General features: G+C 34.0%; 1 protein-coding gene across 2 annotated transcripts in view; it reads right to left on the bottom strand.

Annotated features, from left to right (window-relative positions):
- The window catches only part of Slc30a5 (solute carrier family 30 member 5), a 40,428-nt gene that overhangs the window by 6,417 nt on the left and 17,679 nt on the right, over positions 1-16,332 (bottom strand). For both annotated transcript variants that reach the window (XM_027951626.2, XM_027951628.3), the window contains exons 5-13: positions 13,252-13,339; positions 9,880-9,967; positions 8,799-8,875; positions 7,982-8,152; positions 6,779-7,067; positions 6,386-6,594; positions 5,586-5,743; positions 4,287-4,416; positions 804-1,005 (exon numbers count right to left, since the gene is read on the bottom strand). In XM_027951626.2, the coding sequence (XP_027807427.2) occupies positions 804-1,005; positions 4,287-4,416; positions 5,586-5,743; positions 6,386-6,594; positions 6,779-7,067; positions 7,982-8,152; positions 8,799-8,875; positions 9,880-9,967; positions 13,252-13,339 (1,412 nt within the window). The remainder of the gene's footprint in view (positions 1-803; positions 1,006-4,286; positions 4,417-5,585; positions 5,744-6,385; positions 6,595-6,778; positions 7,068-7,981; positions 8,153-8,798; positions 8,876-9,879; positions 9,968-13,251; positions 13,340-16,332) is intronic.

Below are 16,332 nucleotides of genomic sequence, written 5' to 3' on the forward strand. Positions count from 1 at the left end.
AGCACTCTAGCATTGAGCCATAACCCTAGCCACAGAATTTTCTTATTTTTTAAAAAAGATGAACAATATTCCATTTTAATTAAACAAACATGACGTTTCTTTTTTTATGGGTGGGCAATACTGGGATTGAACCCAGGGCCTGGAATATACTAAGCAAATGCTCTATCACTGAGCTACAATCCAGTCCTTTTTTAATTTTTTTGTAGTACTGGGGATTGAACCCAGAGCTTTGTGCATGTGAGGAAATCACTCTACCAATTGAGCTATATCCCCAGCCCCCCTTTATTTTTATTTGAGATGGGATGTCACTGAATTGTGTAGCCTGGCCTTGAACTTGCGATTTTACTGCCTCAATCTCTTAAGTAGCTGAGATTAAAGGTGTATACCACCATACCTGGTCAAATAGCAGTGTTTTCTACTGAAGGTAACGTCAGATTTTTAAATTAATTATTATTATTATTATTATTTTTATTATTTTTTAGCACTGTGGTTGAACCGAGGGGCACTGAGTTATATATCTAGCCCTATGTTCCTAGTTCTTTTATTTAAAGTTTTTTTTTTTGAGACAGGGTCTTACTAAATTGCTGAGACTGGCCTCAAACTCACAATTTTCCTTGCCTCAGTCTCTAGAGTAGCTGGTATTGCTACAGGGGAACACCAATGTGTCCTGCTCAGACTTTTTTTTTAGCCAGATTGCTCTAAAAATAACAGAGTCCTATAGGGTCAACAGTGAATAAAAATAAGCACAAAATATCAATTCAGAACACAATTGAAAGGTAGGAGAGTATTTCATAAGGACTTACCTCTCATGTTAGCATTCATGCCCCCACCTGCAGATCCATGGCTGTGACCATGCCCATGGTCACTGTGTCCGTGCATATGATGCGAATGGCTGTGATCAGATGAATGACAGCTTCCTTGAGAAGCTCCATGGCTGTGGTTATGGGCATGGCTAAAGGCACAGATACCAATAAGGTTTACTATCAGCCCTCCAACTGAGACTGGCTAGCAAAAGGGAGAAAAGAAATCTTTTAAATTTGTAAAATCAAAAGAAACTTGTTATAAAAGCTATTATATGTCTACATATTACAGTTTTGAAAATATTCACAGTAAAACTTAAGTTTAACTTAAGTCCAAAATGTTAAAAATGTGAATTTTAGAATATTTTGGAAGAATCATTCTTTCAAACACCAAAAAAACTGACAAGTAGAGGGATTAGATTTACTTTAAACAAGTCATTAAAGAATGATATGTAATTTGTTCATGGCTTATGCACACGTAAATAAATAGCACAAAGTTTTGTTTAAATAAAGAGTTGGAAAAGACTGTTCACTAGGAGAGGTATATACTATATTTGAAATCTTGTTTATATTACTATGTAAATTTTAACAATTTATATGACAATGATTGTAAATTATTAACTGATTCCAAATAAATATCATCTTTCTGTGCCTTTATAGTAAATTTTCTGAAATATAAAAGATACAATGAAAAAGCAAATATACGGTAGCAATCTCCTAATAAAATGTATGAAATTATCTTGATCCAATGGTGCCACAATAATACTCCAAAGTATAAACAAAGCTACTTGATTATTATAATCCTTGATTATTCTCTTATGATTTTGAACAGTAGCTAAGGATGTTATTTAATTTACATGTGTCTACAATTTTTCCTTTAGAGAAATTAATTTATTAAAGGATAATATAAAATTGAGGGAGACAAATAATTTAAACTATATTTCTGTATTTCAAGGCAGTAAGAAACAAGATTTATTTTAGTGAATATGTTTAGAGCTTATCTGCTCCTTCCTGTGATTCAGACCATTTGTCTGCCAGATTTTTTTTTCTTAAATATATTTATTTTTTAGTTGGACACAATATCTTTATTTCATTTTTATGTGGTGCTGAGAATTGAACCCAGTGCCTCACGCATGCAAGGCCAGCGCGCTACCACTTGAGCCACATCCCCAGCCCCTGCCAGATTTTTTTTTTTTTTAATTAAAAAAAAAAAAAAAATTACTGGGGATTAAATCCAGGGTGCTTTACCACCGAGTTACATCCTCAGTTCTTTTTCTTTTTTTAAAATTTTATGTTTATTTATGTGTGGTGCTGAGGATCAAACACAGTGCCTCACATGTGCTAGGCAAGCACTTTACCACTGAGCTACAACCCTGGCCCCCCAGTCCTTTTTATTTTGAGATGGTGTTTTGCTAAGTTGCTGAGAATGGCCTCAAACTTGCAATCCTCTTGCCTCAGCCTCCTGAGTTGCTGCGATTATAGGTGTGTGCCACTGTGCCCAGCGGTCTGCCAGATTTTAAAATTTCTGTGGGCTGGAGATGTGGCTCAAGCGGTAACGCGCTCGCCTGGCATGCGAGGGGCGCTGGATTCGATCCTCAGCACCACATAAAATAAAGATGTTGTGTCCACCGAAAACTGAAAAATAAATATTAAAAAATATTCTCTCTCTCGCTCTCTCTCCCCCTCTCTTTAAAAAAAAAAATTTTTTTTCTGTTAGCCTTATAAACTTGTAGGTGGTTAACTAAGTTTGAATGAAACCAAATATTGCTTACAAAAACCCCATTATCTCATAAATACTCCTTTTCCTCTACTGAGAAACACCTCATTTTTATATATTGGCATCAGGAAAAAAAATGTAGTAGAAAGTGATAGTCCTTCTATGATTCTACCCTCGAGAACTACAGTCTCTTCTAAGAGAATAGTACTTCTTATGTAAAAACTAACATACATAAATTTACACATATGAAACTAATAACAGAATTATATATTATTTTGTAATTTTTTTTTGGGGGGGTATTGGAGATTGAACCCATGGATGCTTTGTTACTGAGCTATATCCCCAACCCTTTTTTGGGGGGTTACCAGGTATTTAACCCAGAGGTGCTTAACCACTGAGCTACATCCCCAGCCCTTTTTTGTATTTCATTTAGAGGCAGGGTCTCACTGAGTTGCTTAGGGCCTCACTAAATTGCTGAGGCTGGCTTTGAAATAGCAATCCTCCTGCTTCACCCTCCCCAGCCCTTTTTATTTTTAGAAAAGGTCTTGGTTAAATTGCTGAGGCTGGCCTCAAAGTTGCAATCCTCCTGCTTTCGACTTCCAGGTTTCTAGGATCACAGGCATGCGTCACTGTACTTGGTTGCTGTGTTTTTTATTTAATACATTTTGAAAATGTTTTTCATGCAAATATATATCTCCTTCTTGGAGAATGAAGAGAAGAGAGGGATTAATGGAAAATATACTACCAGAGAGACATACAAGCATAATCTTGAGGGAGGCTGCAGGCAGAAGTGAGGATAGGGTGTGCCAACTATAAGAAATGCTACATATAATGTTTGGAGGTACAAAGAGAACATTAAACATTTCTATGGTACTGATATAATTTGTAGAGTAAAACCTTTAAAATTTTAATATTTTTCTGATTTCATTTCTAATGTTGTACAAATTTCCTCAGGTATTTAAAAATACATCTTTAGCTGGGTGTGGTAGTGCATACCTATAATCCCAGCAAGTCAGGAGGCTGAGGCAGAAGGATCACAAGTTCGAGGCCAGCCTCAGCAACTTAGTGAGGCCTTAGGAAAGTCAGTGAGACCCTGTCTCAAAATTTAAAAATGTTGGGGAGGTAGCTCAGTGATAAAGTACCCCTGGGTTTAATCCCCAGTATCCCAACAAAACAAAACAAAACAACATCAACAAAACAAAAACAAAATAAAACAAAACAACTTTAAGCAAAAATATTTAATAACTCAGAAATAAACCAATGTTTTACAATGTAATCTAGTATTTTGACTACTAAAATATTCAGAGAAAAGAATTATTTCCAAGAATCATCAGTATAAATGTAAACACAGTAGTCTTTCCTTATTCTTGGGAGGTGTTTCAAGGCCCCCAGTCAATGCCTGAAGCTGCAGACAGTAATAAACTCATATATACTATGCTTTTTCCTATATATTTATACCTTTTATAAAATTTAATTTATAAATTATGCACAGTAAGAGCTTAACAACAATAACTAATAATAAAAATAGGACAATTATAAAAATGTAATAAAACATTTAAAACTTTGGAATTAATGTATGGAATATTTAGTATTTTCAGACCGTGAAAACTACAGAAAGTGAAACCTTGAGCAATGACTATATAGCAAGAAAGGAAGTTATCTTGATTTAAACAAAAATTAAAACTTCTTAGGTTAAAGATAACAAATAGTTAAACTCCAACAAGAAAAACTTTAAGTAGAAATTCAAATAGGAAAAGAAAAAGACTTACTGTTAACATGTTTGTGTCTAATTCTGGAGGATCAATTAATCTAGCTACTGACTCCATAAACACAAAAAAAGCTATTACTATCAGAAAAAGTCCATTAATAAATCCAGAGAGAATTTCTATTCGGCCGTACCTAAAAACATAGAAAATTTTTTAGATAAGGAAAATGACAAGTATTTTGAAGTACAAATATTATTAATTTATAAGTTAGGAAACAAGTCCAGATTTTCAAACTACTTAATAAATAATAATAGAAAATTACCAAGATTTAAAAAATAATATAAAAGTCCTTTGATACATATATCTTTTGAAATTTTATATAGTCAAAGTCCTTCTTTAGTATCCTGATTATAAAAGTCTTTATTATTTATTTATTTATTTTTCAGCGCTGGGAATTGAATCCAGGGACCCAGGCATGCTAGGTAAGCACTCTACAGCTGAGCTACAGTTCCAGTCCTTTTATTTATTCTTGATGCAGGCTCTTGCTATGTTGCCCAGGCTGGCCTTGAACTTGGGATCCTCCTGCCTTAGCCTCCTGAGTAGTGGGGATTACAGACATGCACAATTGTACTTGGCTGCCTTTCCTAATTTCTTAGCAAGAAGTTATTTCCTTTCCCATAAACCCTTGATGTACTCTATCTGTTATGACACACAGATTCTCTTTGTACCAAAATTATTTGTAGCTTTCAAAATATAAAGTTAAAAACTGAATTTATTAATTTAGAGTAGATCTTTTTTTTTTGAATTTTTTAATATTTATTTTTCAGTTTTCGGCAGACACAACATCTTTGTTTTGTATGTGGTGCTGAGGATTGAACCCGGGCCACACGCATGCCAGGCGAGCGCACTACTGCTTGAGCCACATCCCCAGCCCAATTTAGAGTAGATCTTATCAAAATACCTTATACAAAAGTAATTCTGATAATGTAAATTATTTAACTAAGGGAAAGATTTTTCCTATGTGGCCATTTCAAATTTTGAATGATCTTTTTAACAACAAAGATGTGAATGTCATGCATAGTCCACTGCTTCAAAGAAACATGTTGGGCAAACATCTAAAGATTTTAACTTTCTCACTGCCTTTTAAAACAAGAATTTGTTAAGGAGTGTAAACTTGAGCTCACTGCCATTTTGTATTTATCAAATGCTTAGTTCACATCCTCTTTCATCTACTTCAAACTAGAAGAAAAATAAATACCTGAAAATTATCTATATTAAAAGTAATATAATTTTATTACCCTAAGATGGAATGTGTACTTAGATTTTTTTCATTGTACTGTATTACCCTGACACTGTACCTACCCGTAGGAGAAAATCCGAGTTGCTTTCCATCGACTCATTAGGGCAGCAAAAAGTCCCATAACCAAAGCAGAGCAGTCAAAGAGCATGTGAAATCCATCTGATATCAGACCCAGACTATTGGTTAACACACCGTAGAATAATTCCACAAAGGTAAAAAGCTAAAAAACAGTAAAAAAGTAAAAACAAAACAAAAAACAAACAAAAAAAAAAAAAAAAAAAAAAAAAAAAAAAAACCAAACAAACCAGAAAGAGTATGTTGGGAATATATTTCAACAGAGATTGATCAGAATTTATTCATGAGGATTTTGACCTTTAATTACCCAAATCATCTTTGAAGATCTGCTTAAACTCTGCATCTTCAGTCATTTAACTGCCACTTATACAAGAAACCTCATTTCATATAAATTCTAAGAAGCTAAGCTAAATCAGATATATCCATCTTATAATCTATTAAATAGGAGATAGTTTTTATTTATATGTCTATAAAAATCAATAAACAAGGCTCTAAAATATTAGCACAACTGGTGGTCTTAGTGATATACTATAAAGAGGAGATTAAACTGCTTTAAAAACTACTGTATTTACTGATTTGAAATAGCATACAAAACAATGCTTCCACAATTCCTCAAAAATTATTTACTTAGGTAATTTGAATGATTCTTGATCTTGTTATTACTCAAAATGTAAATTTTAGCTCATCTCTAATTATTTGAAATTTGGGAAGTTCTAAAATTATATAACTCTGCCAAAATTAAAATATTGAGCTTTTAAGATATGACAATAATATTTAAAAATCTTACCAGATTCAAGCACAAGAAGTAAAAGATCTGCCTAGAATCACTCTCCTCAAGAATTTGTTTTAGTGATTCCTTAATAAACCTAGGGATTGATTGAGAGCTATGCTGAAAAGCATCACCCATGAAGTTATAAAGAGGCGTTCCTTCAGGAGAATATCCAATAAGGGTACCTTTCTGTCCTCTTTTAGAGGGAGATGATAAGATGTTGGCAGCTACAAAGAGAAAAATGTATATATTATAGAAACTTTCAAAGTTCAAGCTACCAAAAACAAACATATTAACTGTCAGAAAGTACTGAAATGCAAGCAGTGAACAAATTTCTAAATTAAGTAAATGATTTTAACACCAAGTCCATGAAAATAATGTTAAAATAAAACAAAAGGAAAAAATGCTTACATAAAATGAAGAACATAGTGCTCACTACCACTCCTCCAGACAGGACGTGTTCGGTGCTCTCCTGGTGTGCTGCTTTGTTCATAGCCCGAAGCTGGTCTGTTATTGGATGTGTCCAAAAATTTCCAAAAAGGAGAGCACTAATAAAAATGGGAAAGGACCCATAACGAGCACATTTGGAAACTTCCATTTTGACTGAACAAATGGAATCCACATAGAAGTCCAGGATCATGACGAAAAAGATAACCGTTATGAAAGGCATAATGAGGGAAAACCAAGACTCAACTTTACTCTGGGGAAAAAAAGAAGAGTGTCAATACTAAGTGCACATCAAGTTCATATTTCACATGATGCTATAAAATATTTTTGTTAATCCTTATATGTATAAACAGACTCAATATGATTCATAAAATGCCAACTTAGTATATCTAAGAGCTATAAACAATTGGTACATCTCCCCAGTATTCTCCTGTATGTGTGTGTATGTATGTGTGTGTGTGTATGTGTGTATATGTATGTGTGTGTATGTGTGTATGTTTGTATGTATGTGTGTGTGTATACACACACACATATTTATTTTTTGTACCAAGGACTAAACCCAGGGTCTCTTAACCCCTGAGTCACATCTCCAGCTCTCTTTATTTTATTTTTTAAGAGAGAGAGAGAGACAGAGAGAGAGAGATTTTTTTTTTTAATATTTATTTTTCAGTTTTCGGTGAACACAACATTTTTATTTTATGTGGTGCTGAGGATTGAACCCAGCGCCCCATGCATGCCAGGCGAGCGTGTTACTGCTTGAGCCACATCCCCAGCCCTCTCTTCATTTTTTTATCTTGACAGGGTCTTGCTAGGTTGCTTAGGGCCTTACTAAGTTGTTAAGGCTAACTTGCAAACCTCTTGCCTAAAAAAATATATTGTTTAATAATTTTATAACTACTAGTTGACTGACAATCCTTGAACCTAATTGTTATTTCTTCCACTGATTTGTTTGGGCCATAGGAAGATGAGGGATATGTAAATGTAATAATGTTTTGCCCGAATTTTTAAAGTAATAACATTAATTCCAAATTTAAAAAACTACCAAGAAAAAAATAACAATAATTTAAGCTACTTTCAACCTCATATTATACTAAAATACAATATACTGGGCTAAAATTTATAAGTAATAGCAATTTATTTTAATTACCAAAAAATTCTTGTTCTTACCTCAGTCGTCACAGAAAGAACAATGACCCATGGGCACAAGAGAAGCACAGAAAGAAGCTGGGATAAAGCCTGAAGACGTCTGGCACCACCAATATCTATAGAGAGCTTTCTGGAAGCTGTATGAAAACCAACTTTGCAACACAAAGCCAGTACTAGCAACAGTACTCCACCCTATGAGTAAAATTAGGTAAGTGTTATTGGAAACACACAGTCTAATATTCAATCCTAAATATACATTGAAGAAGTGGAACCAGTATGTTTTTCCTATATTCCCAATTACCTAACTACTTAAATGGAAGGCAATATTGTAATTTAACCAGTAATTAAAAAAAATTTATCTTTGTAGTGCTGGGGATTCTAACCCAGGGCCTTACACATGTTAGGCAAGCATTCTATTACTGAACTCTACACCCTGATTATTTATTTTATCTTATTTTATTTATTTGGAGATTATTGGGGACTGAACCCAGGGGTACTCTATAACTGAGCCACATCCCCAGTCCTTTTAATTTTTTTCCTTTGAGACAGGGTCTCATTAAATTGCAGAGGCTTGGCATCTAACTTGCGATTCTCCTGCCTCAGCCTCTGGAGTTGCTGGGATAACAAGCATAAGCCGTCACACTCAACCCTGATAACTTATTTTAAATGTTTTTTTTTTGGGTGATATTGGGGATTGAACCCAGTGCCTCACAAGGGCTAGGCCAGCACTCTACCACTGAGCTACATCCCCAGCCCCTTACATGCACTTTTAAAGTTTTAGTTGCTATGACTTTTCAAAAATCTTTTGATCACATTAACAACAAAGAAAGGAACATACCTTATGATCTGCCACACCTAAGAAGGCAATGGCTGTATAAAGCATGTGAGTTAGAGCACTGTCATGATGTCCTTCAGCTAAGGGAGTTGGAGTAAAGAAAAAATTCTAAATATTAACTCTTCAAAGCATGAAGTCCTTTTGAAATTTTAGCTACATTATTGTTCCGAATACAGACTAGTCTGGGTGTCACCTGACTACCCTCAATAACATGTTTCTCTTAAAAACAAAACAATCTAAAATTCAGTTCTGGGAAATAATAATGGAATGTGTTTCTTTTGTTGTTTCCAAAATAATTATAATAGTGCTTAGGATACAGAGGCTAAATTTTAGTTGACCTCCAAAAGACAGGTGTGTATGTACTATAAATAGGACAAAGGAACCATTCCTGTCCTTTGAATTAAAGTTGTACATTTAGACTAACATATAAAATTAGTCTTGAATCTGCTTTCAAAGTCATTGACCACATAAGAACCACAATAAACAGTAAGCAAAAGTGGATGAGTAGGAGACATTGTATCACAAGCATTCTGGAGCTTTTTCAAAGTGCTACCCTCTCTTGCAGTCACAAAGTAAATTATTATTAGTTTACTAATAAGATTTAGGGCAGTGAGTATGAGTAACCAGAAGAACCAAAATGGGTGCTATGAGTCCTGCTGAATGGATTGGGCAATGGCATGGGGATAGGAAAGAACAGGACTTGTCTGTAGAATAAAATGAGTACACATATTTGACTGGAAAGGTGGGTTTATACAAGAGAAGAGTGGGAGCTGAGTTAGCAATAATAATTTAGAGCAAGAGAGTAAAAACCAGGTAATGGAATTTAAATGATTTTTTCAGTATAATATTCTTTCAGTATCTATTTCAGAAAACTGTGGCTATGTAGAAAATATTGAGGGGTATAAGATATTTAGAATGAATTTATTCACTTTTTGAATATTGATTCAGGATGTCTATATTAATCTGTGAAAGTGTCAAATCATGATTGATCAGTTTAACTCATTCATCTCTTTTTAATTCTGCCAGTCTTCTATTTTCTTAAATAAGTTTAAGATTTTAACTCCAATCTACTGCAAAAGGATACGGTGTTCAGCCATTTTAGCCATGAGATCATCATTGTCGAAAAGCAATAAACAGATCACAGCAATTATGAAAAAAGCAGCTCCCCTTGTCTGAAAATAAAAAGGATGGCGTTTTTAGAGGGTTGATTCTTAAAATAACTATACAAATGCTAACAAAATATTTTTTAAAAAATCAACATTTAAATAACAACATCTGACATTAAAGCCCTTAAATAAGTTTACAGTATTAATAGTAAGGTATAAGGAATAAAATGATTTAAGAAATTCTGCAGAATATATATTTTTTATTATCAGGAACTGATCCCAGGAGTGCTTAACCACTGAGCCACATCCCTAACCCTTTTAAATTTTTTTTAATATTTATTTTTTTTAGTTTTAGGTGGACACAATATCTTTATTTTACTTTTATGTGGTGCTGAGGATCGAACCCAGCGCCCCATACATGCCAGGCGAGCACGCTACCGCTTGAGCCACATCCCCAGTCCCCCTTTTAATTTTGAGACAGGGTCTTGCTAAGTTGTTTAAGGCCTTAAGAGAAGTTGGTGGGTCTGGCTTTGAACTCATGATCCTTCTGCCTCAGCCTCTTGAGTCAACAGGATTACAGGCATGTGCTACCGTGCCTCTGCAGAATGTTTTAAGGTTATTTAAGACATATAATATTGACAACTTTGATTATTTCCTTGCTAATATAGCTAGACATGTTAATATGAACAAAATATTAATGTTTATAAACTCAAACTTCCTCAATGTTACTTTACTTGAGTGAAAAGCCCCAATGAGCTATGGAATAATTAACAGGGAGTTACTGTCCTGCATACATGTAAAGAATAGAGAATATGATAGTTACTACCATTCCTCTAAGGAAGAAAAACCATGAGACTATGTTAAGAAAATTAGCAAAGTCATTTCTGAGGTCTAATAAGGATGTAAAAAGCTGACAAACTTTTTTTTTTTTTTGTGGCATTGGGGCTTGTGAACCCAGGGCCTCATGCACGCTAGGCAAGTGCTGGACCATGGAACTACATTCTCAGCTCCTGAAAAACTTTATGTTCTCATTTCAGGGAAAGGATTTTGATGAAAGGAAATTATAGAAAGGGTACATTGGCCTAGTTGATGTAAATATTTCATAATGTCAGGTATAAAAATGATCTAAAATATCATTACTATATATTTGATATTTACAGGTACTTTCTGCATAATATGTACACTTATATGTAATATTTCATATATTTATATGTGAGTATAAATACTTATGAAAAGATAACACAATAACACAATACTTCTAGTAAATAAAGTTTTAAAATGAAAAGTTAAAATACTATCCTATTCATATGATTGACCACTATACTTGATGAATTTTCAGTGTGGTGGGCATTATGTCAAAACAGAGTATATATTAAAAAACATACAATTTAAAAGCTCTTAAAGTTCATTGAGGGGCTGGGGATGTGGCTCAAGCGGTAGCACGCTTGACTGACATGCGTGCGGCCCAGGTTCAATCCTCAGCACCACATACAAACAAAGATGCTGTGTCCGCCAAAAACTAAAAAAATAAATAAGTATTAAAATTCTCTCTCTCTCTTTCTTTAAAAAAAAAAAAAAAAAGTTTCATTGAATTAGGATATGGTAACATCAAGAACACCCAAATACAGAAAATATAATTTAATCTTATGCTAACAAAGAGGGCAACTGAGAATTCTGTAGTGCTTCAGAACCTTAATTATATATTTCTATAATCAATGAGTCCTAGACAGATGCTCTGATTTCATTACTAATACTAATGAGAGGATATGTAAGATCTACACTCTCACTTCACTTCTGTTAGTGCTGCCAAACTTTTTTTTTTTTTTTTTTTTTAGTGTTTTAAAGTCATTTGTATTCTTTGGTGAGCTGTTTTTCCGCTGCTCTTTGCTCATTTCTGTTGAGGAACTTAAGCATTTTCCTTAACTGATATGAGTGATTTATATTTTAAAATAAATATAAAACTTTTATTTGTAGTAATTTTTTTCACATTTTACTGCTGCATTGTAATTATACATAATAGTGCGATTTGTTCTTACATATTTGTACATGCACACAATATAATTTGATAAATTTTGTTTCTAAGTACCTCCCTTCCTCCCCTCCTTGGTCTCCTTTCTCTATTCTACTGATAAATGATCCCTGAAAACAGTTTTTATTTGTGGTAATTTTTATGGTTAAGTTTTCCTCTACTGCTTTTATGCTTGGAGAGTTCTTCTTCAACCATAAATTACTCTTATGTTTTTATAAATATCTTTTTTTTTTAAAGCACAGTATTCTTCAATTCACTTGAATTTTATCTTGGAGTACTCTCTTAGTGAGGGGGAATGATTAAAGAGTGGCCTAGGGGAGCTGGGGTTGTGGCTCAGTGGTAGAACACTCACTTAGTATGGGTGAGGCACTGGATTCCATCCTCAGCACCACATGAAGATAAATAAATAATGGTATTGTGTCCATCTACAACTGAAACATATTTGTTTAAAAAAGAAAAGAAAAAAGAATGGCCTAGGTTTTCACACTAATGATCTAATTTGAAATCTACAGTCTGGGCACTCTTCGCTCCACTTGGCATGTTACTTTGTTCCCTTTATTATTTTATTTATCTTCCTCTACTCCACTCATATGTGATTACCATTACATTTGATAAATGAGAACATAAACTTAACTGGAAAGTCCCTTTCACAGCACAGTTATACCTTGTCTTTATTTCTTCTTTCCTGTGTTTCTAGGACAATATACCATGCACAGGAAATTTTTAATTTGGTAATACAGAAACATTATAGCTTTAACAGTTTGAAATTATATTTTGTAACTCACTTTACCAAAAAGGATAATACTTGAATTACTTAACAGGGATTCTAATTGTCAAAATGTTGGACAAATCTTCATCAGACTTTAAATACAAGTTTATAGATATTTTCCAAAAATGATTATCAGGGTGAGGGAAAGAGATCTTTGTGGTTTTATGTCAGCTCTGTATCTTGGTTGTGGTGGTAGCCACATGAATCTCTATATACATATTCAAGTGAACATAAAACCGATAAATCTTGATAAGATCTATGGATTGTACCAACATCAATTTGCTGGCTTTTGATAGTGTACTTTTGTTAGGTAAGAAGTTAATCTTTGGGGGAAACTGATTGAAATGTAGAATCTCTGCTTTTCTTTGAACTTTCTAGGAATCTGTAATCCTTTCAAAATAAACACAAGAAAAATGTTTTTGTAAGAAAAATGTAAAAAACAAAACCAACATAAAACAGTAAAATATATGATTTTTTTGTTTTGTTTTTTGCTTTGGATAATATTTTACAACAATACTTTAATTTTTGAGTAACTGATAATGGAAAATCTACCTTTGCTGGTCCTCCTCCAGAACTAGTGAATAACACACTGAGTAGTGAGATAACAACAATATCACTGTGTTCAAATAGCAGCAAAGTCCTATGGAAAAAAGATATAATTTATGAAATGTATCTAACCTTTATCAGGAAGCATCATCTAGAGTACAAGAAAAGAAAATAAGTATTTCCCTTGATTTCACAAAAACATACACATTATGAGAAGAGTAAGTAGGTATAATTGCTGTGGAAAACGTTTTGATATTATCTACCTTTGAAAGGCTAACACTACAAATATCCAACAAGAACACTCCTAATGTTAATCATATGGATTTCTTGTATGTGTATATGCACTGTTTGCAGTAGGTCCAAAGGGCAAACAATCCACTAATCCATTTACCCACTAATAAAAGCATAAATAATATAAACTAGAGTATTTCCATTCAGTAAACTATTATACGGAGTATGAATGAATGAAATCTTATTGATACGTGAAATACTGAAGTATATACTTTTTTTTTGCGGGTGGGTAGGTGGGTGGTGTAGGTGGGTACTGGAGATTGAACCCAGGGCTGCTTAACCACTGAGCCACATCCCCAGCCCTTTTTATTTTTCTATTCTGAGATAAGGTCTCACTAAACTGCTTAGGGCCCTCAGTAAGTTGCTGAGGTTGGCTTCCAACTTGCAATCCTCCTGCCTGGCCTCCTGAGTCCCTGGAATTACAGATGTGTGCCACCATGCCTGGTTAAAGTGTATACTTTATTTTTTTGGAGACAAGATCTCACTGTGTTACCCAGGTTGGCTTTGAACTCCTGGGCTCAAGTGATTCTTTTGCCTCAACTTCCCAAGTAGGTGGGACTACCGGTGTATGCTACAACCAGCCCTGAAGTGTACACTTTGAAAAGGTGAATTTTAGGCTGGAGTTATAGCTCAGCTGGACTAGCACATGTGAGGCATTGGGTTTGATCTTTAGCACCACATAAAAATAAACAAATAATGTCCATCTATGATTAAAAGAATTTTTAAAAAATTGTATACTGAGTTGGGCACAATGGTGCACGCCTATAATCTCAGAGGTTTGGGAGGCTGAGGCAGGAGGATTCCAAGTTCAAAGCTAGCTTCAGCAACTTAGCAAGGCCCTAAGCAACTGGGAAAATAAATAAATAAATAAATAAAATATAAAAAGATCTGTGGCTGTGGCTCAGTGGTTGAGTACCTCTTGGTTCAATCCCCAGTACCGCCCCCCACCAAAGTGTGTGTGTATTAAAAAAAAAAAAAAAAAAAAAAAAAAATATATATATATATATATATAAAATCAACACTGAATGGGAGAAGCATGTTGCAGAAAAATACATGCAATGTAATTCCATTTATATAAAGTAAAAAAACTTTGCAAAGTTAAACACTAAAAGAAAGAGGGAGGGGCTGGGGATGTGGCTCAAGCGGTAATGTGCTCGCCTGGTGTGCGTGCGGCCCGGGTTCGATCCTCAGCACCACATACAAACAAAGATGTTGTGTCTGCCGAAAACTAAAAAATAATTTAAAAAAAAAGTTAAAAAAAAATAAAAGAAAGAGGGAGGAAAAGAAAGAGAGAAAAAAAAGAGAAAAATACAAAAAAGTGGACAGTAATAAAAACAAAACCTAAGATATTGGTTATATCTAAAGGCAGGAAAAGGAGGAGATATAATCAGGAGAGTCACAGGGCTCCAAAGGTATTAATAAGGCTTTATTTTGGGGGCTGAGTCTTAAGAAACATGCATATCATTTTATTATTCTTCAAATATATTTTTATCTATATTTATTCTTCTTATGTGGAAATACTTCTTTTAAAAAAATAGAAATCATTATCACTATTCATAAGGAGACTTATGAGTTCTAAATAGTAATTATTTCAGCTGCTTATTAAATGTTTTCAATTTTTCTCTTTACCTAAAAATCTGTAATGAGAGCCCACTGATGATAATCTTAGCTGTATTAAAATTTGGAAATTTAAGAAAATAAATGTCAACAGTAATACTAACCTAAAATTAGATAGACTGTGAAACATGAAAGGAATCTTTCTTTCTTTCTTTTTTTGGAGGCCCTGGGGATTGACTCCATCACTGAGCTATGTCACCAGTCCTTATTTTGTTTTTTTAATTTTTTTTTTTTTTTTAGTTTTCGGCAGACACAACATCTTTGTTTGTATGTGGTGCTGAGGATCGAACCCGGGCTGCACGCATGCCAGGCGAGCGCGCTACCGCTTGAGCCACATCCCCAGCCCCTGTGCTACCATATTTAGCTTGAAAGGAGCCTTTCTCATCAAGTAATTGCATGATGGTTTTAGTTAAAGAATAAGAGGAACAGTGTTGTTGGTGGTAGAGTTACAAGAGTAGGAGGTAGATGACTAAAAGAAGGAGCCAAGTAAGAGTTTTAAGTTATTTCCCCTTTCTTTCCCTATCTTAATACATAGAGACAGTGATTTAACAGCATATGAACTAAATAATAACTTTGTGAATAACAAATTTAAAATATTACAAATGATAAGCAACAGTACCACTCAATTATATTCAAGAACAAATTGAAAAAGTTATACCCAGAATGAGAAATTTTGCCAGCTTTCCCAAACCTCCAGGATGCTATTGCAGTTGTGGACAGAGATATGACATTTGGATTTAACATACTCTGCAGCTGACAAAGCACAGAGCAAAACACCCAAAGGGACCCAGAAGCTATTCTAATGGCTATGAGAGGGAAAAGAACTTTACACAAAGCATTTCTCATTCATGACCTTCCTCTCTGTTTTACTACTCTGAGTGAAAGCCTTTAAAATATCCTTCATTTTTTACTTCTCACCTCTTGTCCTCACACTCCCCCTCATCATTGGCAAGTAAACAAAACCCTTTAGAAACAGAAAAAATATTAAAAGAAGCCTCACATACAGTTTCATATTCTATTAAGTGTCCTTAAGTATTTCTTTTCTAAACTGGCTCATGTGCACAAAAAAAGATTACTCTACATAGATCTACGGGAACATGAAATGGGAGTAGTCTTCCTAATTTACCACCTTTAAGCTGATGACTGATACACTATTTCAAAATATTTGTTTATAAGTGA

The sequence above is a fragment of the Marmota flaviventris genome, chromosome 5 (assembly GCF_047511675.1).
Source record: "Marmota flaviventris isolate mMarFla1 chromosome 5, mMarFla1.hap1, whole genome shotgun sequence".
In the NCBI taxonomy this organism is placed as follows: domain Eukaryota; kingdom Metazoa; phylum Chordata; class Mammalia; order Rodentia; family Sciuridae; genus Marmota; species Marmota flaviventris.